Source organism: Ixodes scapularis, unplaced genomic scaffold (genome assembly GCF_016920785.2).
Source record: "Ixodes scapularis isolate PalLabHiFi unplaced genomic scaffold, ASM1692078v2 PGA_scaffold2__306_contigs__length_199485367, whole genome shotgun sequence".
NCBI lineage: Eukaryota > Metazoa > Arthropoda > Arachnida > Ixodida > Ixodidae > Ixodes > Ixodes scapularis.
The window spans coordinates 23,923,955-23,950,228 of record NW_024609857.1 but is presented as its reverse complement, the minus strand read 5'-3'; the positions used below and the strand labels follow the sequence as shown (position 1 = coordinate 23,950,228).

The 26,274-nt window shown below is 45.2% G+C and overlaps 1 protein-coding gene across 3 annotated transcripts; it reads left to right on the top strand.

Annotated features, from left to right (window-relative positions):
- Positions 1–1,026: 1,026 nt before the first annotated feature.
- On the top strand, positions 1,027–24,353 carry LOC8035926 (ecdysone 20-monooxygenase). Of its 3 annotated transcripts, none has more exons than XM_002401033.4 (10): positions 1,027–1,298; positions 2,599–2,873; positions 3,821–4,058; positions 5,425–5,618; positions 7,072–7,273; positions 8,020–8,191; positions 9,104–9,246; positions 11,217–11,295; positions 18,761–18,961; positions 23,723–24,353. In XM_002401033.4, exons 2-10 carry the CDS (start codon positions 2,651–2,653, stop codon positions 23,837–23,839), a joined length of 1,569 nt encoding a protein of 522 aa, XP_002401077.4. In that variant the 5' UTR covers positions 1,027–1,298; positions 2,599–2,650; the 3' UTR covers positions 23,840–24,353. The 3 variants fall into 3 exon arrangements, with proteins under 3 accessions (XP_002401077.4, XP_042147711.1, XP_029841795.3); XM_029985935.4 differs by lacking the exon at positions 1,027–1,298 and adding an exon at positions 2,297–2,441; XM_042291777.1 differs by lacking the exons at positions 1,027–1,298; positions 23,723–24,353 and adding an exon at positions 21,173–21,652 and having other exon boundaries at positions 2,296–2,873.
- The last annotated feature ends 1,921 nt before the right edge of the window (positions 24,354–26,274 follow it).

Below are 26,274 nucleotides of genomic sequence, written 5' to 3'. Positions count from 1 at the left end.
CTTTGAGGTGTGGCAATACGGGTCACGTTGTAGATGAGAATTCTGGCCAGTGCAGTATGAATGTTAGCTTGGGGTCTTTAACTTGCATCACGCAGTAGTGATACACGAACAAACGTCGGTATGATGCTCATTTAGATCAAAACGGGCAAGGGTGGGGATTGAACGCAGGAGCCCTGGATTTTGCAGTGCAAGCTTTCACTCCACGTGCTCTGAGCTGTGCTGCTCTAACACAATTAGCCATCGATACCCCTTTGATGCTTAACTGCAAGGAAACGACATTGATTGTCAGCCTGCTCAATCATTGTGTTAGTCTCATCTCGGAAAGTCTGCTCGCAATTTAATTTTTTCGTATAAAATGTCCCGCACAAATATATATTTTTTACAGCATTTTGGAAATTTGGCTTTGTATCCCAGATTTTTCAAACTTATCGCAATCTGAAAAATGTCCAACTTAACATTTTAGTGCCAACTTCACCATATTTGCTGAATATAATTTATTTAGTTCAAAAGCAGTCGACCATAATTCGCATAGATACTGAATAACATTCTTCAGTGGCTGAAAACTTCAATGGAGGTTGGATTTTGCAACCTCCATTGAAGTGACACACAAATCTCGGAACAAGACTTCTTTCTAGCAAGCATTGAAGGTTCTTACGTAAGTAAGTTAATGAATAAATAACTAGCTCAACATTGATCTTGGAGAATGTATTCTTGGTTCCCTGTTTGTTATGTCAAGTAAACATCAATTTACAAAAAAAATATGTGCATGCAGTACCAAGAAATTGCTGAAATCTTTCTCAGATTAGTGTTCATTTCCTCTAGTGCTGTATGTACTTAAAGCGAAACCAAAAGCTTAGAAATAAAACAACAAACCAGGAGAAACAAACCAAACCAGAACAGCAAGAGAACGCACGGGCACAATGCTCCGGGGACATAGGGAAAAAGGTATTATAAAAGCCAGGTGTTGGCTGGGAGTTTGGGCATCGCAGCAAAGCGTGGGAACTAGTAGAAACAAAATACTGGGAACCAAGTAAAAAAAAAGAAAAAAAATAGATCACCTACAACGGAAGTAAGGAGCAGGAGAGGACGAAAGGAATAGAAATAAAATGGGAAAGGTAAGCGCTGCACTCTCTCCCCTGTCCGCTAGTCCGTCGTGGCCTTCCCAGCCTTCCCCTCTATCACGCTCCCATCTGTTCAGTGACCTTTCAACACAACCTTGAGCCTGTGTCACGCGCCAGTTGAATGCTCGCTGTCGCAGGGTCAGTGGCCACTCAAACGCAAGCAGCCGTCGTGCCAAGGTAAGGCAATCTGCGAGGTCACACGCGCGCGCGGAAGGTATCGATTTGTTGTCGCGTTTTGGGGCTTCGATTTGTGGACATTCGCATCGACTGAGAGTTGGGTATGCAGTCGTCTGGAAGCCTGTAAGGCGCATGTTGTAGAAACAGTAAACAACAAAGGAAGCGTCATTTTTAGAACAGTTTCGCGCCTAAATTCTCCGGCTATACATTCGCTTCCACGCGATTTAATTCTGGAATTGAATATGGTTGAACGTGCGTAGTTTACGTGTCGTTGGGCGGTACATAACAAACGCGGAAGTGGTCGCGCGCGCTGCATCAGTTATCGACAGCCATCGCGTACCTATGGCCTATTCATAAATAACGTGCTTCAACACGACTTACGAGCGTTATTTGGTGGGTTTGCATCCCAAGTTGTGTAACGAACGTTGCTTGCTTACTGGAAGGGAAGAATAAAATCAGTGTCTAAAGAACTTGCTAGGCGCGCGCTTTAGGGGCTCGAAAAAAAAAATGATACGGCAGCTTCCCCCGTAGAACCCTTCAACCGCACATCGTGGTTCTGGTGATTGTGCAACCACTATCGGCGGCGCCTTCCAACTGATAAACCCCCCGCGGGGTATTGTCAGATGTGCTCCTCCCCACCGTTGCTTCAGCCTCTTTTCGCACCTGGCCGCAAAAAAAGGAAAAAAAGAAAAAACCGCTATCGTTGCTTTGGAGCGAAAACGGAAGCCACGACGAACGGACGACGCACCGCCCGCCCATTCCGCGATCTTCGGAGAAGTCGCGTTGTAATGGAGCGAGCTAGCTGCTTTGTTTACTAGGAAACACCGCGGGGAATACTGCGGCAGGCGAGTCGTTCGTCGCTTCTGCCTTTTCCCCGACCTCCTCTCCTTCCGCCCATGCGAAGAGATACAAGGTGTTGGGAGATAAAAGAATAAAATAAAGAAAAAAGTGAAATAAACTCGTAGCGCGCAACCCGTCGCCTCTTATCAATCACGTCACGTCGCCGCGAACCACACATTATCGCGCAAGCGAGCTCCGGCGAGGGATGCCCCACCACTCTTCCCAGCCGTTGCGCTTTAATTGACGCTGTCAACGAAGCTCGGCCGCTATTCGTTATTTTTGTTGGCAGGCGCCGAAGAGACCGTACGTGCGGGTGCTTCTCCAAAGTGGCAAAAATAGAAAAAAAAAAAAAAAAAAAGTACCGTTTTCATTTTTTTTTTTTTTTAGCGCTTGCGTTATCTGCGAGGTAAGAGGTTTTGATCAAGCCGGCTGACGTTTCTTTCCCGCCCTCCCTCGTCAGGGTGAAATGACAGTCAGGTGAAGAGAGTTGGTGACGGACCCCACGCGGCGGCATGAAGCAGGGCGCGCGCGTCTTGGCTCGGAGCGTGGGATCGGAGACGCCAAACATCATCGCTCTGGGACACGCGGAAGCGACCCCGGCTGCCAAGCAAGCGCAGCAGCGAGTAGTCACGCCTCTGGCGGACGCGCGGACCTACCCGAAGCCTTTCCACCAGATCCCTGGACCAAAGCCGTCCTTGCCTCTCATCGGCACAAGTTGGCAGTACTTCCGATGGGGTGAGTGCCCACTTTTAGTCGTCCCCGCTTTCAAACCATTCATGCGCTATTGTCAAGATTTTTCAGCTACCCCCCCTCTTGGAAAAATTGCAGAGTCGTGGTATTGGTGGTGCTGAGAATTCGATAAATGTTATGCGGCGAGTGAAGTTGTCCTCGTTCCACCTCTACAAAAAGAAAAGTTTCAGCGGATAATATATTTTGTACCCGACCCATAGTATTGACTCGATATACCTGTCCCGAGTGCACTGAGCAAGAACTTTTTCATTGTTATTTCGAGTGCTGTAAACGACTTAATATTCCCAATGACCAATTCCCAGTACGACTTTAAAACTACAGGGAAAAATAGATTGTGCAAACAAATTACCCTTTTTACCAAATATATTATAAACGAATACATAACCTACCATTTCCAATTGCAAATGCTTGTAATAAATTACCCTTTTTACCAAGTATATTATAAACAAATACATAGCCTACCATTTCCAATTGCGAATGCTTGTGCCGGGAAAATAAAGTTGTTTATGCGCGTTTTGTTAACAGCAGACAGTTCTGTTGAGCATGAGACACTTACGAGTGGCTTTAGTATTTGTAATCTTTTCCACAGAACCAGTTTACATGCTAACAAAGGCGAGATTAAAGCACAAACGCACCTTATCCCTCCGTTATCTCGCTACCTCTGCTTCCAACAATTTCAATTGTTTCAGCTCGCCTGTTATCCCGCTAAAACCAAAGGTTCACACTTGTTGTCGTTTTGTGACTCTTCAATCTGTCGCCTTAAAATTAAAAAAAAAAGAAATGGTTCGCAACCTTTTTATGGGTAGCACAGCTTGCACAAACCCAGTGGATTATTTTATTGTTTCGAGGACTTCTGCCTATGCCACTGCATGCGAGAGTTCTTTTTGAGGGTTGAGCATATTTTTATTGTTTCACCGTCCGCCACACGACAGGACGCTACAGCCTATACCAGCTCCACGAGGCTTGTGCCGACAAGTACCGGCGGTACGGCGACGTCATGAAGGAGGAGTACCAGTGGCAGGTGCCCATCGTGCACGCATTCAACCCGGAGGACTTTGAGACCATATTTCGGCACCAGGGCCGCTGCCCCATCCGTCCTGCCAACGAGTTTGTCCGAAAGTATCGAACCGAACACCCACACAAGTACAGCAATGTCGGCCTCTCCAATGCGTGAGTAGTGCCATCTTTGAAGAGCATCAGTCTTTGTGGTGGGAGGGGGCAGTGAACTACAATACAAGGTGTTCACGAACATAGTAGTAAACAGTGCTTCCAGCACTAAATGAATAAATTGTGTGACTCGCAAACGCAAGGCTAGCAATTGGTTCTAAAACAGAACTCCCCCAATTTTTTTAATTTTTTTTAGGTGCTTTGATAGGTATGTTAAATGCAATGTTCCCCCCCCCCTCAAAACAAACAAACTATTTGGTGCATATTTATGCCACGAGATACATTTTGAGTTTTCAGTGACCCTTAACAACTAATTAACTTCTATGTCAACCTCCAAATTGCTCTCAACTCAAAATTTATATCAGAAAGTAAATAATGTGCGTTTATATATATATATATATATAAAAAGTCCGCGGACTATACATGTTTAAAAGTTGAAATTTCTGGCTGTGCAGACTATCTACGCGTGCAGACTATACAGGAATTATGTTTTTCAAGATTGTTTATTATGACGAGACGTGACGAATTTTGTGCACGAAATTGTATGTTAATGATGATTATGCACATTATAGGCTTTATTGTGAGCTAAAAAGCAGACATTTGTAAACATGTGCCGTCTATGAGAAGATTTTCGAGTCGACTAAGCACCGGGTGCGGGCTATCTAAGCAAAATCTTTTATTTTTGACCCCAAATTTCCCCCTGCGGACTATATACCGGGTGTGTACTATAGTCCGGAAAATACGGTATATATATATTTTTTTTACACAAAAGAATTTATTGTGTCTAATATTTATTTCATTTAGGCACTCAAAAAAAAAGTTTTATGGGAGTTCAGGATCTCTTTATGCATACTTGGGGTTTACCCAAGACAACTCATACTGATATAACACATTTTTAAACGCCTCGGAGGGATTGCACTTTGCTTATGTTTGTCTCTTTTATTTGTATATCACATTTGCAAATGGTACTGCTTTAAGTTGTATGCGTCAGTTTTCGTCCCGTTTTCGTGTTTATTCTTTCCGGTTGTTTAGGTACTGCTTTATTGCTTCCAGCTTCCTGAGTATAATTTCGTTCTTGCTTCACTCGTAAGGTGTGCTCAACTTTGGTAGTCCGGTCAGCGTCCGCCGTCTCCGATGCCCTGTACTGTTAACCTTTGCTTGGCAGACTTGATTCACTTTATGTGTGTAAATTCCTTTTAATAATAATTATAATGCCATATTTTTAATTGCTGTTATTAGTAGTAGTAATAGAACAGTCTGTTGCAGGTTAACGATAGCAGGATAAACCCCTCAAACAAGGCCATGCTACATAGATGTAGTTTGGTGGCAAAAAGGTAAGAGTTGTCTTCCTGGCAACATTCCTGCGCAGACTCGGCGAAGAGTGGCACACGTTACGTACGGCCCTGGCTCCGGTGCTTCTGCAGATGAGGAGCGTCCCAGGATTGGCGGCACAGCAATCCGAGATCTGCGAGGACTTTGTGAGCTATGTGCGCTTTGTCAGGAACAGCAAGAGCCAGGCTGTTGACAACATCCAGGACTCTCTCTACCGGCTTGCCCTGGAATGTGAGTCCTCGCTCCCTCCGCGTCGCTCGCAGATCATCCCGCCCGGATGCTCGCCTCGCAAATAAAGCGAGCATGTTGTCGAGAGGAACCATTAAGCATAGTACTTCCGCAACTGCCCATTCTCTCATTTCCCTTTACGCGCGACAAATGATACGGAGAAATTGTGGACTAGTCCTTTAGACAAGGCCAAAAGGGTTTCATGCCAAAAGTCTTCTCTACACTTTGAGTAAACGTCCAAGAGCACTCGCTAGCCTCGACCATGAGCCAGTTTTTGAGGATCTGTCGTTGTGTCCCCGACTCGTACAAACTTACATACTACAGGGTGATTCAAGGAGACGCCAGGCTCTCTAAATCGACCGCAAAATTCGGTTTCTTAACCTACCTCACTACGACTTTGTGCAGTGTTGCCCACAGATGGTGCATTTGTTTTGTAAAGTTGGCAAAGAGCGAACTTACCTGAGGAAAAAGTAAAGAAAGAAAAAGGCTTAGCTCCTATGGAAATGCAGTGACTCCACCGGTCTTCGAACAGCACGGCGCCGTTTCGCACGGGAGACGAGATGGTGCAACGAACGCCAACAACGAACGAGCATACGGCACCGAGAGCCGGCGTTTTTAGCAGACAATCTTTGCAACTCACAAGCGGCGCGCGTTCCGCAGGCGGCGACAGTCGCAGCAACAAAAACAGGCGCGGTAACAACAATGAAGTGCAGTTCCTTGTCTGCTAAAGACGCCGGCTCTCAGCGTTGTATGCTCGTTCGTTGGCAGCAGTTGGCGTCGTGACCGCTTGCGCCATCTCTTGTCTCCCATGCGAAATGGCACCGTGTTGTTTGAAGACCAGTGGCTTCGTAGCGTTTCCATAGGAGCTAAGCCTTTTTCTTTCTTTACTTTTTTTCTCAGGTAAGTTCGCTCTTTGCAAATTTTACAAAAAAAAAATGCACCATCTGTGGGCAACGCTGCACAAAGTCGTAGCGCGATAGGTTAAGAAACCAAAATTTGCGGTCGATTCAAAGAGCCTGGCGTCTCCTTGAATCACCCTGTAGTATGGATGTGTGTCTGCTCTCTCCTGTATCCTGAAACAAGCACATTAGTAGCCACCTATAATCTGCTACGGGTGAAAAATAGCGAGAAAAGCTCCCACAAAGTCCTCCGCTCTTTCTATTTTTAGCAGAGCGGATGCTGGAAAGGAGAAAACCCTCAATTGTGGCAAGTAGAGAGCTTTGTGGGCGGGTCTTGTCCCGCTGTTCTTAACCTGCGACAGACAGTAGCAATGTTGTTACTACATGTAGCAACTTTTTTTAAACCTAAATCGCTTGTCAATGCAACTAGGGGGCTGTGCATGTCAGATCAGAGAAGACGCGAACCACCGGTAGGAACTGGCCGTGCAGCTGTGATGAGCGCTTTTTTCAAAAATGCCGTCCTAAGTTTTCTTTTCTCTTCTCCTTTGCACCTCCAGCCATCTTCATGCTTTGCCTCGATACACGGCTGGGCTGCCTCAGTCGCACCGTGAACTATGACAGCGATGCGGCCATTGTGATCACAGCTGCCAAAGACCTCTTCTCCGCCTACCAGAAACTTTACTATGGTCTGCCCCTGTGGAAGTTTTTCAGCACTGCGGCATATCGCAGCTACCAACGGGCGGAAGAAACGCTTTACGAGTATGTGGCAATTCGGAAATTAATTTTCCTATCCAAGTATTCCTCGCATCAATTTTTCTTGATTAAGATTCTTTGCTTGCAACTGCCTTCATTTCATGACTACAAATCAGTTAAAAAAAACAAGGCTCATTGCGGAAACCAGAACAGTCTATTTCTCAATTAGATGAAAAAAGAAATTAAAATGGAATGCTTCGAACGAGCTTAAAAGAAAGATGAAAAAGAAAGGAAATGTTAATGATCTTGATACCTCACTTTTAGTGTACATCTACACCATATGTGCTGTTGCAGCCTTAAACGTAAACATGTTAGAAGAATGCCTGGTTGGATTAAAATTATGATAGTAACTACCAATTAATCCCTAAATGTAAAGAAATATGTTTCGAAACCAACTCTTTTCTCTTCAGGGACAACTGTGGCCACTGAAAAGCAGCAGGTTCTTTTTAAGGAGCCCATTGAAAAACTAATTATAATGCAGTAAACTTGTTAATTTTGAACCTTTAATTTGTAACCTTTCAGGTTACAACGTAAACAAGCAAAGTTTCATCGCTGCCTCTTTATGCATTATTCACAAAGCAGTCTATGCTAACCCTAATGTTACTGCGACATGAGGACAATGTTAAGGCTGGTAAGTTACAGAAGGTTTGGAAGTCTTGCACTTGCCAGCGGTGTGAATGTTGGGGAGAAACATCTAAGAATGGCTGAGAAACACCGTTACTGACCCTGTTGTCTGCATGTTTGTGTTTCAGGCTAACACTCAGTTACCTTCAGAAGTATGCAAACCATGACTGCAAAGACTCTGCTCATGCACCCTATGCAAAGCACACATCACTGCTCCATGCCCTGCTCAACACTGAAGGACTCTCGGAAAAGGATGTTCACCTCACGATTATGGACTTCATCGCTGGTGGCGTTTTCACGGTGGGACATGGACCTCTATTGTTAAGCTTCAAGCATTATCCGTCTTACATTTTTTTGTCACAGTGGATGATACTACACCCTTTCTGAGAGCCAAGTTATAGCAAATACTAAGTTAATAGATCGTTAAAAAAAATAGGATCATTATAATAAAAAAAAATCATATTAAACGGACAAGCACACACATCTCTGAGACATTGTGCATGTTTGTCCAGTTTTTATATTTCCTGGTCTTGTGCTCATTGTGGAGCGGTACAGTAAAACCTCGTTATAACAAAGTTGAAGGAGCGGTCGTAATTATTTCGTTATAACCATTAGTTTGTTATAGCCAATGTCCATTTCTTCCCACTATTAGCAAGCAAGGGGAATTATAATTGCTTTGTTATATCCATTAGTTTGTTATATCCCGTTTTGTTATAACGAGGTTTTACTGTAGTCCATCTGCTTACCTGTGTTTCTTTCCCCTTTATTATTATATTAGTTTTTTTTTCTTGTTTCATTATATTTCTCTGGCAAATTCCAAATCCTAAATGTTTACCAAATACGGTAAACATTCAGTATTTCAGAAAAGACATTACTTGTTGACTGGTTGCCATAATATCTGCAGTGCCATAGACATGGCACTGCACCAAGCAGGAAGCGCATTAGTTTTGAGTAAACTTGCGTCTTTCCTTGAAAATTGTCAGAAAAAGTTGTGGTGGTATTTTGCCAAACACTTCTTTTTATTGAACACCTTAAAAAAAAAAAAAATATTACCATCAAGTGTTAATGTTTTTCCCGAAATAATGCCTGACCCCCAAAAATGGTGTTCCAAAGGTTCACCTCCCTCCAATTTTGCTCATTGATAACCTCGAAAGCTTCTTAATGAAATCCAGGCAAATAACTATGATGATGGTTTGGTTTGCATGTTTCAAGACCACCAATGCCCTGTGCTTCCTGCTGCATCACTTAGCCTGCAACCCCGGTGTCCAAGAAAAACTTCATGGTGAACTCCAGGCGTCCAATGGGGACGTTAGCAGCTGTTCCTACCTTCGAGCCTGCATGAAGGAAAGCTTTCGGTGTGCATACTTCTCCCCTAATAGCCCAATGTCGAGTTGTGCAAATACGGTGGCAATGGGTCACCGAAGGTGGTCTGCAGTAACAAAAGTAGCTTGAAGAAACTTGTATGAAACTGGGTCTAGTACAAAGCAAACTGCGTCATGAAACTGGTTGTACCGGAGAAAAGGGTGTTCTATTACGAAACAAGTGTCCCAGAATAGCAGATATTTGTAGCTTTTATAACATAATTGCACCTCCAGTTCTTTTTTTTATATTTTGATTGTTCAAGTTGGGTCCCAGCATGTTGCACCCCAACATGTTGTAACATACTATTTATTTCAATCTTTCACCAGATTAGTCTGTTCACATTACCATACTTATTCGAAAATAGCTCGACCTCTTTATGAGCAATGCCTGTGCGTGTATTTCTCTGCAACGCTCAAAAAGAGTCAATCATTGCAATTTACAGGAGAGGCTTGGCGAATGACAAGGCATTGAAAACGTCGGAATGAAAAAATGAGATCTGTGTGGATCGCTGTTTTTAATGCGATAGCATTACTAAGCTACTAATGCTGAATTCCACTCGTAGATCCGGAGCGCTTTCCAAAATCCGCGAGGGAGGCAAAATTCCGCTCCGTGGGACCCACACCAAAACGACGAACGGAAGATGAACTCGCATTTTTGGAGCGACCTCCCCCACACCCCTCCCCACCGCTTCCCCCTCCGCCATTCAAAATGGCCGCTGCTTGAACTTGACAAGCCCACCAACGCTTCAGCCAACTGATCTTTCTGACGCAGAAAGAACACGCGACACAAGCCGGGCGAAATTATACGTACCACGGCGCTTGCCAGCGGTGGAGTTCACATTTTTGGTATGACTTTGATAAATACAGGGGTAACAAACCATCACTTACACGGTCGTTGCCTAATCTCTTCTTGCTTTATTGCACGGTAAAACGCTGGCGGAATGCAGTGTAAAAACTTAAACAATCATTGGCTGCAGAATAAACAGGCCTAACCTTGCATCTGCCTCTGGCTTTTCTGTCGTTCTTTTTCTTGTTCTTCCTCTCACGATCACAGATGTCAGCGCTTACGATTTACCACGCTCCACAGTCCCGGCTTTGTATCCTTGATCTACGCGAGGTAGAAGCGTTCAAGCCTTCGCAATCCCACTTAAACAACCGACGCACCCGAACAAATCCAACTCGACGACCCGACCGTGGCCCGACTGACCCGCCGACCTCGCCAACCTCGCCACGCATGCGCACTGCAGATTTAGAAGGAAATGACGTAGGGCACTCTGTAGACTTCCAGAAAGAGCTGTGAAATTCCGAAGAGCAAGTTCGGCGGGGTTTGAGGCGCTCCATGAAGCGGGCGTTGCCAGAGATTTACGAGGGGAAGATGACCAACTCGAACCAGATCTGCGAGCGGAATATGCGCGCTCCAAATGGAGCGCCTTTGGAGCGCTCGAGATCTGCAAATGGAATTCACCATAAGATTTTTAGCTATATGGGTATCCTGTTTCCTGGCCACGAAAACAGTTTCCCCGATAAATTTAGCGTACATCACGACCTATGCACCTGGTCAGGTTCCCCGTTAAATTTAGGGGAAAAAATTTACGTCTCAACCTGTGCACCAATTCAGCTCCCCCGCTGAAAAATAAAATAAATGCGCTCCAGTTCTTGGTCGTCGATACCGAACACTTTCCCGTGTATAGAACGGTAAATGCTGTCGCATTTATAGGTAATCGCCCCTGTAGTTTCTACAATTTTTTTTTTATTCTAAACATTATTTTTGTTTTGTCATTCTCTGAAGTCTTAATGATTGGTCTCCGTAGGTTCTGCAGGAAGGCAGACACACAGATCTGTTCATAAAAAGGTTGACCTACCTTCGAATAAATAGGGTAGTCTCTATAAACTAATGTGGCAAATTGTTATACAAACATTTTAGTTTAGTTCGTGCCCTCTGTGGTTCTTTCCTTCTTTTTCAGACTGAACCCCACTGTTCCTGGGGTAATGCGAATCTTACCAGAGGATGTGGTGCTCTCTGGCTACCATGTTCCAGCTGGGGTGAGCAACATCTTCATACTTTTACATTAACAAATAGGAAAAAACTCTTCCTTAAGCCGGGCAAAGCATATGAAAACAGTTGTGTGGTGCAGCACCACATGCAATGCCACAATACAAAAAGAGGAAGGTCTTTAAAACGGTAAATCTCTCAATCCATAACCTCGACAAGTTTGCCTATAATGCCGTTGTTATAGAATCTTTGAAATGATCTCAATATCTTTAAGTTACTTTTTCAGTAACCCCACAATATGTCCGATACCAAAGTTATGCAGTCGCCACTCTGGGGTTGGAATGACCCTGGAATGAATTGGGAATGGAATGGTGGCGGCAGTGCTGGGAGGAATGGCATTGGATGCCTTTTGCCAGGAATGGAGTGCAAATGGAATAAGCTTGACTTTTATGCGAGTTGTGACGATCTTCAGCCATTCCGGGAGTGGGAATAGGCTTGGTGTCTTCATTCCTAGGAGTTGAAAGAAATGGAATTATTGAAAAGACTACAATTCCTTGGAATGGAGATGGAATGGGGGTGCTCATTCTGCAACACTGTCAAATACTCATAGTGCTGGCTCTTTCCTGTAAAAGCTATACAGGGTGTTCCTTTTTAAGCTTAACAAATTTGTTTAAAATAAGCCGTGAAAGCTACACTAATATGGTTTGTGCGGGTGAGTTATACGGCCGGGGGGACATAGTATAGGGGGATAGTTGTAACAATCAGTCGGTTAATTAACTAAAATATGTTAATTAATGTATTAAATATTGAAAATAAGCATGTGGTTCTAATTAGAAACTTTCCGAGCACCATCGAAAATCACTAAATCTGTTCATATTAGAAGCATGAGGGAAGCACGGTGGAGCACTAAAGCAGCGCCTCCTCTATAGACCTTTCCAAAAAGAGCGCTCTCGCCGCCGCCATTTTGCGAATCGAGCGACCCCTATCAGCCAGAAATTTCTGGCACCCGCCTGAGCTGTGGAAACCCGGTCAGCGTGACTCCCCACCTGCATTTTGCATTCGGAGTTCGCCGGCTTTTCTTTGAAGTTTTTATTTTATTCGCTTGCTTAGGATGCTTACCCTTTGTATGTTATCTTCCACTGTGAGAACCAGGGAATACCAGGGCTCGTAGCCCGCTCGGCCTTCGCAGGAAACGAACGAAGAGAGCGAACGTCAAGCAGCCCGCGACACAGGCAGTTCGACGTGCTTGGAGGATTATTTCCGTCGATATAATCTCCAAAAAGCCTTCCAGGCTGTGTTCCGGGTCTTCGCAAAAACTAGCTGATAGGGTCGGGTCCGGGGTGTGGCGACATAATAAGCACGTTCGTTCATTTGCTATGAAGCTGCGCAAAAAAGGAGCTCTCTTCTACATGTTCCCCAAAACACGCCGGATTCCGTCCGATCGTCGTGAAGTGACTGTCGTCGACACTGTATATTGGACATGCTGTGTTATTTGAGACCTTTCTCAAATTCTGTTCGGATAACGCGGCACCGAGGGGTACGTACAATATATTTTTTGTTTGATTGATGAGACTCATTGAATTTTATGTTGTGGGCGGGGAATATCCATGCAGTACGGATATCCTGTGTGGTCAAATATTTTGACCTTTATAGATTGACACGGCTGAGTTTACGGTGCCGTAAAACAATGAACATAAAATGAAACAAACCTTCCAGTTGCATTTGTTCTGTCGCGCACGGACTCACCAAAACAGCTTTCATTTCTTTGTTTTTGTGCCCAAAAATAGAGCACCGCTTTGTTAAAGACCTCTATAAATTATGCTCGCCACAAAACACAAGATAAAAAAAAAACGCGGCAATTCAGCCGCCACCAGCGTCCGGAATTGCGCCAACGCAGGCTGCCACAGCCTACTGACGAGAAAATCCACAGCTCAGCGCAGTCGGGCAACACTGACGTACACTCTCAAAACCAGGGACACGCGCTGTAAATCGCTTCGTTCGAGACTGCCGCTGGAAAGGTCTAGAGGGTGATGCCTGGCAAGAGAGCCCGAAAAGCATGTTCACACCCTCTCCTAACCTCTTTGCTTGTTGCACCTTGCTGCCAGGGGCAATCATATTCCACTGCCCTCCATCAGTCCGTCGATGCCGTCAACGCCCTGCAGGCCCAGCTGGCCATGCTGTCTGTGTGGAGCCGCAGGTCGAGATCGTTGTTTGTTTTGATGAAAATAAATAAGCACATGGTCTTCGATGTTGCACGGAGGATATTTAAATAAGAATTAATATTAGTTGTACACTACTTCCAAAGCACTAAAGGGGCCTGCAGCTGGGTGTGTTGGCCAGCCGGTAGAACAGATGGAGTGAAAGCACACACTGCAAAACCCAGGAATCCTAGGCTTCATCCCCGCCACTGTACGTTCAGACTTGACTGAGCGTTTCACTGGAATGCGGGATTGTAATCACTGTTGTGTGATGAACGTTAACTACTGGGGAGGCATATATGTTGAAGGGCGCATTAAAACATATTTTTGCTGCTTCTGCTGAACTCCCGTTTAAATTTATATACTGTTTCCCAGCACTTGTGATGAAACGATATGGCCAGTGCAGCCGTACTACACTAGCCAGTATTTCCCAGCACTCGTGATGAAACGATTTTGCCAGTGCAGTTCTGCTGCACTGGCCAAATAGCCAATCTACAGTCAAACCCGTTTATAACGAACTGCAGGAAACTCTACGATCAGTTCGATATAGCAAAAACCATTTACCACGAACTTACACGATGCGTTCGTTGTAAGGCGAGAGCTCCTCCTTCTTTCTTATCTCTTCGCCTGCACCTTGCAACAAAGCACTAAAAAAAAATATTTTTTTTTGCATGCATGCACAGTTTGTTTTTTTAGCTTCTCTTCCCTTCTGAATCGCTTCTCTTCATGGGCAACCGCTTTAGGCTGAAGTTTTTTGTTTTTTTTCTGTGCTTGGGTGTAGTGTTTTTTAGCTTTCTCCCCTGCTGAATCGCTTATCTTTGTCAATTTTGTCAGCGGCTAGAGCTTTTGGAATTTTCTTTCTTTCCTAATTTTTTTTTTTTTTTGGGGGGGGGGGGGGGGGGAGGGGGAAGGGAGAGGCTAGAAGACAATTGTTTGCGCGTTTTTGGAAGCCTTCCGGGGGGGGGGGGGGGGGGGGGGGGGGGGGGGTTTGATATAGCCAATATGTTGTTCGTTATAAAAGAGTGTTTTTTACATGCAGTTCTATTGAACGTTTCCCTAAGTTCGATATCGACAATAATTCGCTGTATGTGGGTTCGCTCTAAACGGGTTTCACTGTACAGCGGAGACACCAGATTCCCAACATAGTTTATACCAAAGAAAACTGACTTTTTCAAACCACTCAAAATACACAGATCTCAAAATGGTGGGTCGCAGAGTAGCATTCCTTTAATGGGAGAAGAGAAGCCAAGCTTCTGGACCATGACACTAAAAACACCCTGGCTGGCACTGCAGCTTGCCACCCAGATGGTCCAAGTCAGTAGCTCCCTGTGACGGGAAGAAGGGAAGAGGACAGCAGAGCTGCAAACTTTGACCATCTGGGCTTTTTGGCGAGCTAGCGGGTGTTACGTTAGGCACAGCCGTGGAATTCTCGGTCGTCTCAGTAGGTTTCTGTGCAACGTTGGAGCCGGTTATCCTGACTTGTCTGCAAACTTTTGCCCGATTTTAAATTGATACACTGCTGTGCTACGAGTGCTGCGAGCATGCCTTACTGTTGCATCCTGTTCTGCACCCCCAACAGTAAAAAGAAGCAACCAGGAGCCTCCTTTCCCAAGATTCTGGCTGACGTCGTGTCGCATGAACAGTGGCTGAAGACGGTCTTGCATAAGGACTGGCAGCCAAAGACAACATCCAACTATTTTATTGTGTATGGCAACCACTTCGACGACAGCCGCTTCGAGACGACTACAAAAATCTAGGCGGTTGGTTCAAGGAGTGGTTCCAATTAAATTTGAGGGATACCCTTTTTACACAAAGCCAGCACCTGTCAAGCAACTGAGCACCCAGAGCGTAAACAAGCGAAAAAGGAAACCAACAACAACCGTGAAGCTGCAAGGTGTTCAGAGAACTGTACAGGCGACAACTGCTGGGCCACAATGCATGGACCTAGGGCTGCTGGCAGCACCTTCTAGCTATGTGGATGACGACAGCTCTTCCGGTGGTGTGAGTCCTGAAGTGGATCGATGAGCCTGCCGCAAAAAGACTCGGGCATAGACCACTGAACTTGTCACAACCAGGTTCATGCCATTGTTCTTATAGTACCATCGGAAGTAATGAAACGCACTGTGTGCCGAGCCTAGTCACCAGTGAAAGAATCGCTTATGCAAGGAGAGTACGGGACACAATCCTTGAAGAGGAATTTCTTTATTACATTCTACAAATGGAAACAATGGTGCCGGAAGGAAATTATGCTCCAAACAAAAGCAGAGAGGCTGAAGTAAGCAGTTGACAAGTATAAGGAGGAATTGCAGCAATTGAAAGAAAACTGCAAGGTTGATTCCTCAAGGTTGTGCAGGAAGCCAACAAGCAAAACCAAGTCGCTCTCATGATTTTGAATCAAGTCTGATCCAGAATCAGAAGATCAAGAAGAAGAGGCTAGCCTGGTTGGAAACAACTGTTTGACACTGTATAATTCTGAGAAACCTATCAATTGAGAGCTAAGGTAAATCCTGCAAGAACTATTGAAGCTGCCTCACCAAAACACATTGGAAAATTATGTTGCAGAGGTTGACTTCAATTCCGTTCACGGTTACAGCCGTCTATGAACCGAGGTTTAAAACCTAAAAACGTCTCAGTCAAGAGTGTGCGGCCTTCTTGTTGACGAAATGCTTATCTGACAACTCCTGGACAACCACGAGCAGCAAGACGCCTTCACTGGAGACGTGGACATGAGCGTGGAACTGGTGTATTATGACGACTCTCTCGCTAACGCTCTGCTAATTCTTGCTCTGTGGATAGTCTGTAGGATTCAAAATATACCAGTGGGCTATTTTTTTACTAAGGGATGTAGCGGCAACCAACTTGCTACAGTGGTACTTCACATCACATGGAAAGTTGAAGAGTTGGGCCTTGAGATTGTAAGGCCCTACAATTACAAAGTCCTGGGAAATGTATACGCCATCCAGTCGATGCCCAGCAAAACTTTGCCTCGCCTTTGACCAGTCACATATCATAAAAAATGTCGGGAGTCAGTTTCTCGCAAGAGAGTTGGGTGGCGACGAAAAAAATTTTTTGAGTTACTCGGAAGAAATTATGCAAGATGCAGGCTGGAAGCACTGTAAAGCTGGTGAGGTTTGTAACAAGAAAGCACATCTACCCACAAATATTGAAAAGATGAGTGCGCAAAGTGCTGTCCAGATATTTTCATCTCCTCACAGCAGCATTCAGCTTCATGAAAGACCAAGCTGGTCACACGTGTGATGTGGTCTTCACATCAGTATAAAACCCACTGAAGTTTGTGAAGACCGTTTATAGGTGGTTCCTCCTCATGGATGTGAGTAACTGCAACTTCTGCAGCCCCCATGTCGAAAGACTGGACTTGCTTAAAATTGTATTCATTGAATACCTGTTGGAGCTGAAGAACAGCCTGCCTCAAAACTTCTTAACCAAAGAGACCTACCATGCCCTCGTTCTGACTACACACACTCAAATGTTGAGTGCATCTTGCACCTTCTTTGCAAGGGAACATTTGGGTTTGCGCCAACCCGAAAGTTCTCTAGTGATCCACTAGAAGCATTGTTCTGGATTTCTGAGGCAAAACAAGTGGGATGGAATGATGCCCTTGATTGAGAGCTACCCTGAATGGCCTTGAGAACTAAAAACTGCCCTAATTGCATCGTCGCACCAGAGCAATGTGCTCGTACCAGACCAGCACCCTGGTCACCGTTGACAGCAATGCAGCCAAGGCAACCATCAACTTCCCAGTGGTAGTTGAGAAAAACTTCGGGAGCTCTGCATTTCACCAAGGCCCCAGCAGCCAGGTCCTGTTGCTGCCAGCATCACCATTCTGGGAGGCTTTGTAGCAAGAGCCATTTTGGAATACATCAACAGTGACAGCTGCATTGCTTTTGTGCTAAAACCGAAGTCAAATGCATTTGTAGATGGTTTAGTTGCCTATCAAGGCAGATGAGGCCTGTGCTACCCCATACCTGAGCTCATCACTGCCCTGACAGCACTGAAGAGTTTTGTGGACATTGCACTGGCAGCACAGAAAGAACATTGTGAAGCCCTGCAATCCAGTGTGGAACGTGCTGCGAAAGTCACGACGGACTTTCCCATTTTGACGTGCAGATATGACGACAGCTCTTCTTAAGACTGATCTGCACGAAGTCTGGAAAGCCCCTTCTCACGAACTATGCAGCTGACATCACGAATAAGAACACTGTTGCAAAACTGCATGGTGCAAAGCCCTTGTCAAGGAAGTTTGTGAAACTTGTCTAATTTGTTTTGAATAATCACTTCTCAAAACTTCGTTTGCGCCAAAAACTTTTTTCTTTTAAGGAACTGTTAATGAAATTGGGCCATTGCATTAGTGCAGTTCATTTCAGAAGGCTGTCACTGAATGCGGCTAAAATGGCATCACCATGAAAGTTTTGATCCCCAGAGCTCCTTCAAATCACTTTGACGCAACTTGTATTCACTTTTATTCCCTATTCACACCTCGAGTTTACTTGCATCTGATGTTTTATTCCAGACTCTGGGGGTTAAAGCCGTTCTATACTGAAAGTACCGCCTTGCCCTCTTTCCCCCGAGAACCTCTCACTCTTTTTTCCTCTCCGCGAGTGTCTCCCTTTTTCATTTCGATGCTATAGTTTGTTGCAACTCAAGAAGGTAGGGCGAGGGAAAGGAAGGCCAGGGAGGAGGAAGCAGACGGAACGTTGGAAAGAGAGGGGGAAACCTCCTCCTCTCTCCAGTGTTCAGTCTGCTTCCTCCTCCCCAACGCATTGCGCTGGGATTTACTACAGAGGTGCGGCTAGGTGGTGCACGTATACAGTTCAAATATTAACGGTTAAACTTGCCTTGTTCAAGAAAGAAAGGAGGAGAACCTGTTTCGGGCAAGCACCATTTCCCGGAAGACGCAGGCGGTGTTCGTCGACTTGGAGACGCTGCCGACGGATGGCATATGCATAGAAATACTTTTGCTAGATCGTCTGCCATCGAAACCCGAATCGGTGTGTCCCCACGCCTTCAATGCGTACGCCATCTGTCGACAGCATCACCAAGTCATCGAGCCCGAAACAGGTTCTTCTTCTTTCTTTCCTGAACGTGGCAAGTTTATTTTGTCGATATTTTAACTCCCTGTGCGCACCACCTAGCCTCACCTCTGTAGTAAATCCGAGCGTGATGCATTGAGACACCTATTTTTGCGGATCACAGCGGAATCGAAAATATGCTGTATGTTATTTCATTCCACACACTTCACCAGTGCCAGAACCCCCATCTGCAGTATCCTTCTTTCTTTTGGCAATGACATCGCCAGGTTCCGGTGTTTGCAAACTCCCTGGTTACGTGCCACCTGGAGAAGTACTTTGCGGAACCGGAGGCATTCCGTCCTGAGCGGTGGCTAGGAGCCGAGAGGACGCAGATCCACCCGTTCAGCCTACTCCCGTTTGGTCACGGAGCGCGCATGTGCGCGGGGCGCCGCTTCGCCGAGCTTGAGCTCATGACTGCCGCTGCCAAGGTAGGCTTTCACATCCAACTATGAGGTGTTTAAGCTTTACACACCATTGAAAGAAAAAAAATGCAGAAGCTACACTATTGTGGATTGTGACCGGGGGACCTAATAATCGTCGCAATGAGTCGGATACTTAACTCAAATTTGTTCATTAATGTTTTAACGAGTGAAGATGAACGCAGGGTTTCGACTAGAAAAATGGCGAGCATCGTGAACAACCAGTAAATGGTTAAATTTTATCATTTACCCAATTACGCGCTCGGGAGCGCGTTGAAAAGCGTGGCGGTGTGCCAAGCTTGCCACTCCTGCAACACGTGCGAGGCTAGCAGCACAAACACATCTGCGCGGGTTTTTTTCTCGTTGTTTTGTCGTCAGCTTTGGGGCCGTTGCTTGAGGGGTGGTAACTTTGGCACACCACCACGCTTCCTGTGCAACCCTAAATCATTATCAAATTTACTTGTCTGGTGCAGTATAGACCACTTACAACGTAACCGCTTGTAGTGCAGGACCGGGTATAATGCGGCTTTTTTAAACCACCGGTTCGCCTTCCACAGAACTCCATGTATTTACATACTGCTTAAAATGCAGGCACGCGAAGGGAAATACCGGTTATAGTGCGGTTTCTGGAACAGCGCGCCAACTGACCGGCGCAGCGAGCACGCTTCCCTGTGCGACACTAGATAACGGCGCGAGCCGCAAGCGGCACTCGCGGGGCAAGGAGGTTGCTCGAAGAAGCGGGGAGAAGCGAAGAGAGAGAGGCTTCAGTTGCCATAGCGACGGAGGGACGCACGCACGTGTCGTTCACGTGCGTGCGTCCCTCCGCTGCGTTGGAAACAAACAACCGCAACGACAGACCAATCGCACGTCGAGGAGAAGCGTTCGCGCACGTTGCATGCCCGGCATGCCGGTCGCCGGCCCGCTGCTTTTATCCGCAAACATGGCGTCGGTGGCATCGACGTAGACAGCGTGGTGGAAGCTCTTCGTTCCGTGTAAAAGCGCTATCATTGACTGTGAATTTTCGTCGTGTGTCGCTACGATAACCGAGCACGTACTAGAAGGGAAGATCCACCTACTCGTGCGGCGATGTTGTGGCGGCACTATCAAGACGGCAGAAACGCCCGCGTCGTCGAGTTTGTTTACTTCGACTACAGTGGTGCTTTCTAAGCATTTGTGTTTTCGAACATCGCCCGGATTTCTTATTTGGAGCATTTTATGCCTGTGCTCAAGTTGAAGGTATTACTGGCGCGTACTGTATAAAGGATGCGAATTTTCACGTGTTTTCATCGCCGGAGAAAAGTGGTTAGGGTTAGCAATCCTGAACGCTCTCAACGTCCGTCCGCAACCCGCGACGCCGTTAAAAGGCTGTGCCAGGCAAAAGTCACTCATTTCTTTCAAAATACGTGACACACTTGAGAGAGAAGTGTACTAGTCTGGTGAAATAAAGACTTTCCTCAAACTAAGCTTTATTTTTCATCTAACTTAAAATAAAAAAATAAATTCTTTTACAAAGGTAAGTTGTCTGATGGCATGTATTTTGGCCTGAAAAATTTATGTTTTGGTTATAGCGCGGTACCGCTTGTAGTGCGGATTTTCGCGATTCCTGCGACATACGTTATATGCGGTCTACACTGTAGTTTTTGGCGACGCCGAGCTAGTTGCGAATTGAAAGCATACATTTATTTGCACCCATTAAAACATTCGCTTATCCCAACAATTAGCCCCTCATATTATGTCCTCCCAGCCGTATAACTCGCCTGCATAGACCGCACAAGTGTAGCTTTCATGGCTTTTTTTGAAACAAATCTGTAAAGACCCCACCCAACCCCCCTCCTCAAAGGAAACGCCCTGTATAAATCGCAAAATAGAACTGGAAAAAAAAAAAGAAAAAAAAAAGCTTCGTGGAATTTTAGTTGTTCATGTGTTGTAGGCAGTCCCACAAAAGCAACCCAAAGCTGGTCTCGCACACCTGCGTTTGGTTCCAACCGAGTGCATTATGCAGCCTTGCGCTCCCTTGCGACGAGAGTGAGCTTGCCGGCGCCCATGTATGAGGTAGCCCCGGAACTGCATTTTACTAGAGCGAAGGTTCTGCGGTATCTGCGAGATAGAATGTACATGCTATTTACGAGGAATGGTCGTTCATAACCTTGTCAAAAGGTTTTGGGGCGAAAGAAAGATGAGAGAAAAAAATAGATGAATGAAATATACGCAAATCCCCAGTGTTCCAGGGTTACCCAATAGGTGGCGCCAGCGCGTCCTCTCGCCAAAAGCAATCGGAGGGAAGCTAAAGGCTGCACAGTCTACTAGATTTCAACCAAACACAAGTATGTGGACCAGCCTCTGCACTACAAGCTTCGACGTCGGTTGGCACAGGTCGTCTCCTCCACACGCCGTGTCGTGATCTCAGTAGCAACCTCCGTGAAACGACCTTGATGCTCCTCATCTGCAATGCGCGTTCATCCAGTTACAACTGACTTTTCTTTATGTATTTTTAGCGCAAATGCATTTTATCGACTGATTTTCACATAGGTCCGCAATGTTTGGCCTGTAACGGCACTGAAAAGCGTTGCGCTCGTCGGGGACCATATAAAAGACTTCGGTCCCCCAGCAGGATTTAAACTTTCCGTCTCGAAATTGTGAGCCGAGAGCTTTGTCGACCGAGCTGTCGGGGATCGGAGCATACACAACTGGGCGCTGCCGTTCGGATGCCCTTCTCTCATTCCCCCGGAAGGCCTATCACACATTCTGTGCTTAATAGTCTTTGTCAGCGTAATCTAGCTCCTATAATGTTTTTACCATAAACTTCGAGCATTTCTTTACGCACCTTCCCCGTTTCTGGTCCTTTAACCCGCAGAAAATGCGAGACTCCGTGCCGTTCTCCTCGAATATGCGCTTGCAACATCCGCACCACAATCACCTAGCTGCAGTTCAATGGTGGCATGCTGGGATATAGCGTTGGTTCTGATTTCTTAAAGAGCCTAGATTGAAGAAAGAGAGGAACTTGAATCACGGAGAGCGTTTTCGATTTAATGGTGAAGGCCTCCTGCGCGGATCGGTTGCATGTGCGCCAGCTGCGTTGCGGGTGGCAAGAAGGAAAGCGGGCGGAAAGGTGGGGATGCTCGCAGACGATTAACCGACCCAAATGACGTAAGTCAAGAGAGCTCGGTGTAACTTTTTGTATTAAACATTTATTCGGATGACTGCCTGTATTCGCGACTCCAGCAACCTATAGGGGGCGCCACCACCAAACAAACATGGCGGCTGAGTCCAGGTCGCGTCGACTCGGCCGGGCCGCCTGAACAGGTGGCGCGTTCAATTTAACAGATTTTCTTTTGTTTAATGCCCAATTTTATAGGTATTTGAACTGAGACGGTTAACTGTAGCCAGTGCACATAAACTTGCAAAGCATAGTTTTGTTTTCCCGGTGTTTTTGTTCTTTTCATGTCAAACTTTTGTTTTGGAGATTTTGTTCAAAACCGAAACTATGGGCTCTGGAGAGACGGTAATATACTAATCAGTTTCGATCATCTAAAGAAAGCGGCGATGATTACAGAATTGTTCCACCAAGAGTAATTTTCAGCTAACTCTCATGCCTCGACCCTGCGACTTATCTGTCCGCGAGATCGAGCTTTTGTGCGTATCCGCGTTTAAGAAACAGCTCCAGTCGTCTGCTCGGTCAACAACACAGGCTGCAGGAAAATTGCGAAAATTAAGCAAGCGCTTCTTGAGCCAAGGACCATGTTAACCCGCCGGCGCCTCACTTAGCAGCTGATACTCATATTTCAATTCCAGTTTTAGTAGCAATCGAGAAGTCATTTTGACGAGCGGGTTATGTATTATATTACATACTATGCCCCACTAAAGCGATATTAGTATATTCTTCGGGTTGAAATATGAGCTTAGTTGACTAGCTATTAGGTGAACTGCTGAATAAAAGTATATTTGACAGACAGAGAGATACTACTTAAACTTAGCCAAATGGCTCTTGCGGGCAGCATGGAGACAAACTGAAGAGTCTTCATCGGAGATTCACGCAGAACCTCTCTGGCATTGAACTTTGCTTTGAATCCTGAACGGAGAAAATGAGTATATTTTGTGGCCGGTCAACCTGAGCAATGTAGACGTATACTGCTGCTGGCTTTGAATGTGATTCGAGACAGACAATAAATCAAAACATTTTTCCACGATTCCTCCCCATCCAAGAAATCGAAAGCACGCGACCGTGTGTTGTGGAGTAAACGGGCTTTCAAACACATGATGGAAGGAAACAATCTACTGAGGCTTCACCACACTAATGAACACTCAGGCAAACTTAAGAAATTTTCGGACCTTCGTCAAATTACATTGTTCACCACCTCGCCGACAACACGTGTCCGCGAAAGCCACCAGAGACTCGGAGGGGCGCAAAGCGACCTGGTCCGGCTGGTTCCCAGTTTTCCTGCTTGGTGGCGTCCGTTTTGCTGGAGTCGCGAATTGTAAACGTGGCCCATAAACCATGTGACCTAAATCGAGCGAGCAGTTGGAAATTATCTTAAATATAGGCTCTCTACGACTTCTCACTGACAAGTGCTGCCATCTCGTGGCAGAACATGGGTGCCGAATTCGTTTGTAGTGTGTGCAAATGTAAGCGAGCAACCTTTTGCTTCGCTCCCTCGTAAAAACAATATCCTGAAAGATGTTCAAAGCCCTGTTTTACAATGTTCTTCCAAGTTCAGAAGAAGCATTCCAACAACAGTGACAAGTTTCCCGTGGCACGTTTTGCTCTTCCAGGTCGTGCAGAACTTCGTCGTGGAACCCTGCTCGCGCACGCTCAACACGAGTTACGTGTTTGTGGTCGTCCCTAGCCATCCTGTGGGACTGAGGTTTTACGACAGGGTGGACCACTAGCCTCGCATTTTCCAGATTTTTTAAATGTTTTTAAGGATCGTTCCAAGACGAGCGCAGTCTTTACCTGCGTATGCAAGGAAGCCAAGCCAAGCCCGGTTGTTGCACGATTTTATGTGGGGTATTTGATGTATGCCAGTAGTGCTGTATGACGTGTGGGATCGGTGGATGCTTGGACCTTTGAACGGACTGCGTAGGTCAACAGCTCGAGGTTTCAAATGGCGATTTACCACCGAGGTTGAGCTTTGAAGAATCTATATTAGTGATAATTAAGAGCGGTGTTGCCCAACCAAAAAGCTCTGGCATTCTCTCTATGGCAAATACTTGCGGACCGTGTTTTTAAGTTAGTTCTCCAGTATTTTCTAGAAAATCCACAAACTGAACTTTGATTGTGGATGTCTGATCAAGGGGTCCAACGATCCAACAGGTTCATGTTTTATAGCCTATAATGCTCAGAGACAGGTGTTTGTACCCTCACATTCTCTCTTGAATGTGTTTTATATGCTTTTTTTTTTTAGCAAAGAACTTGCATATACTGTTCATGTGGCACTGTTTACACAATGCGAGTTTGCTAAACTTGTGGCAGCGATTTCTGCACAGTGAAAAAGTTGTTTCCAAAGGTTGTGATATTTATGTTTTTCTCGAGTACATACCCGCGTGACTTTTAGGACAAAAGCGTTTCGAGGTGATCTCGATCCACTTGTCCTTTTTTTCTCTTGAAGACCTTTTGGATTTTAAAGAATGTGGCAGTTAGAGTCAATGGATGATCCTTCTTAAGATGCTGGTTTTGTTGTGTACAATTTCTGCCATCCTTGGTCTGTTTGATTCTCTTTAACTATGCTACGACGAGTTTTGTTTTTAGATTATGGTTTGTCCTATATCCATGTTCTATGAATGTCTGGTTGCCATATGCTAAAGGCCTTTCTATTTTGTGGCAAATGACTGCTTGCAACTATGTGGACTTGTAACAATTTCTCAAGTTTTTACTAGCATTGTCGCACAAAGCTGTTCCACGAGCCGAAGGAACATTCTATGTTGACGAAAGCTTAGACTAATACAAGGCCACACTTAGTTCACAAAGAGACCACACTGATAGCTTTAGATGTAAAAGTTCTCCCAAAGACCGTCTAATTATAATGAGGAGAGATTTTATGTAGCGTTGGGAGGGCTCAATGCCTTAGTAGCTCTCCTAACACTCGCAGAAGTATGCAAAGATTTACTGTCATTCCGACAAAAAAAAATAGTATTTGCGCTCAAATAAGCCGCATCTAGTGGCGATAGCTCAACCCACGCATTTCTCAGGGATGAATCGACGTTCTTTCTATCTTTAATGCCAAAAAACGACTGCATTTCAGCTTTGCAAGCTAGACCAAAGAAGCTCATTAAAATCTTAACTTGTCGGAGACTATTATGAACTCCTACGCTCCAAGTATTCTACCATTTATTCAGTTACCGGCAGATCAAGATATTTAATAACGAATGTGTTGCAACAACGGTTGCCAGAACTAACACGCCTGAATACACAAACATTATTTAAAGAATTCAATGAGCAATAAACAAAGATCACTCGATAGTAATCGGGATTTTAATGAGATTACTTCAGCTCTGTCGTTTGGATGACAAGTGGTGCATTACTTGTCTTCTGAATGTGGCAGACAGAGATTAATGTAAATGCCCAGGTTTACCAATATACTGGCAACTTTGTGCCGCAAATTTTGATTCCTCGTTTAATGGAGTATTGTGTCGACGCAGCAATGTCGCATTTTAAACCGATAATTTTTCAACTGTCATTGCTCAATGTTTTGTGCCGGTGGAGTTAAATCTCCACTCCTTGTCCGTTGAGTGCCGACTGTGCGAACTTGTTCTTAAGTAATGAAAAACAAGTCATAACATTCTGTCTGCCAGAACACATGTGCTGCAATAAAATTTTTCTCATGTTTTAAGCCACAAATTTGAGATGCCCTTTTGCAATCAAAGGTGATAACACTGCAGCTACTTGCAAACCCAATCAGCAAGTCTGTAATTAATTTTGTACCGATTAAACACTGTGTAAATTTGCAAAGCACGATTAAAAAAAACAAAAACATGGTCTTTTTTCTGTTTAGTTTACGTATACGCGTTCTGAGACCCACAGGTATCATGCTCAAATCAATGATAGCATCTGCATCTTTCACAGCAGATACACAATGATCATGGCTACTCTTGGCCCATTTTATTTTAAATTTGGGGTGTTCAACTTTGTCGTAGGAGGTTAGTGGCTGATGTGGGCTAGCTCTTGGAAGTAAGTAAAGCAAAATTTGTGTTACCGTTACGAACACCGGAAGTTATTCTAACTCCTGCCAATTTCTATAGGTTTTGTACCAGTGTGTTTTGGAGTACCGTCCAAGACAGTGGTTCTCAAATGGTGGTCCATGTGCCCTTTGGGGTCCCTGAAGGTC

What these genes read in the sequence shown, in the direction of transcription:
- LOC8035926 (XM_002401033.4), top strand. Translation starts at nt 2,651, where the DNA reads ATGAAGCAGGGCGCGCGCGTCTTGGCTCGGAGCGTGGGATCGGAGACG. An exon ending in CTACCGGCTTGCCCTGGAAT is followed by an intron (nt 5,619 to 7,071) that starts GTGAGTCCTCGC and finishes TTGCACCTCCAG; the next exon opens with CCATCTTCATGCTTTGCCTC. An exon ending in GCTACCATGTTCCAGCTGGG is followed by an intron (nt 11,296 to 18,760) that starts GTGAGCAACATC and finishes TGACATCGCCAG; the next exon opens with GTTCCGGTGTTTGCAAACTC.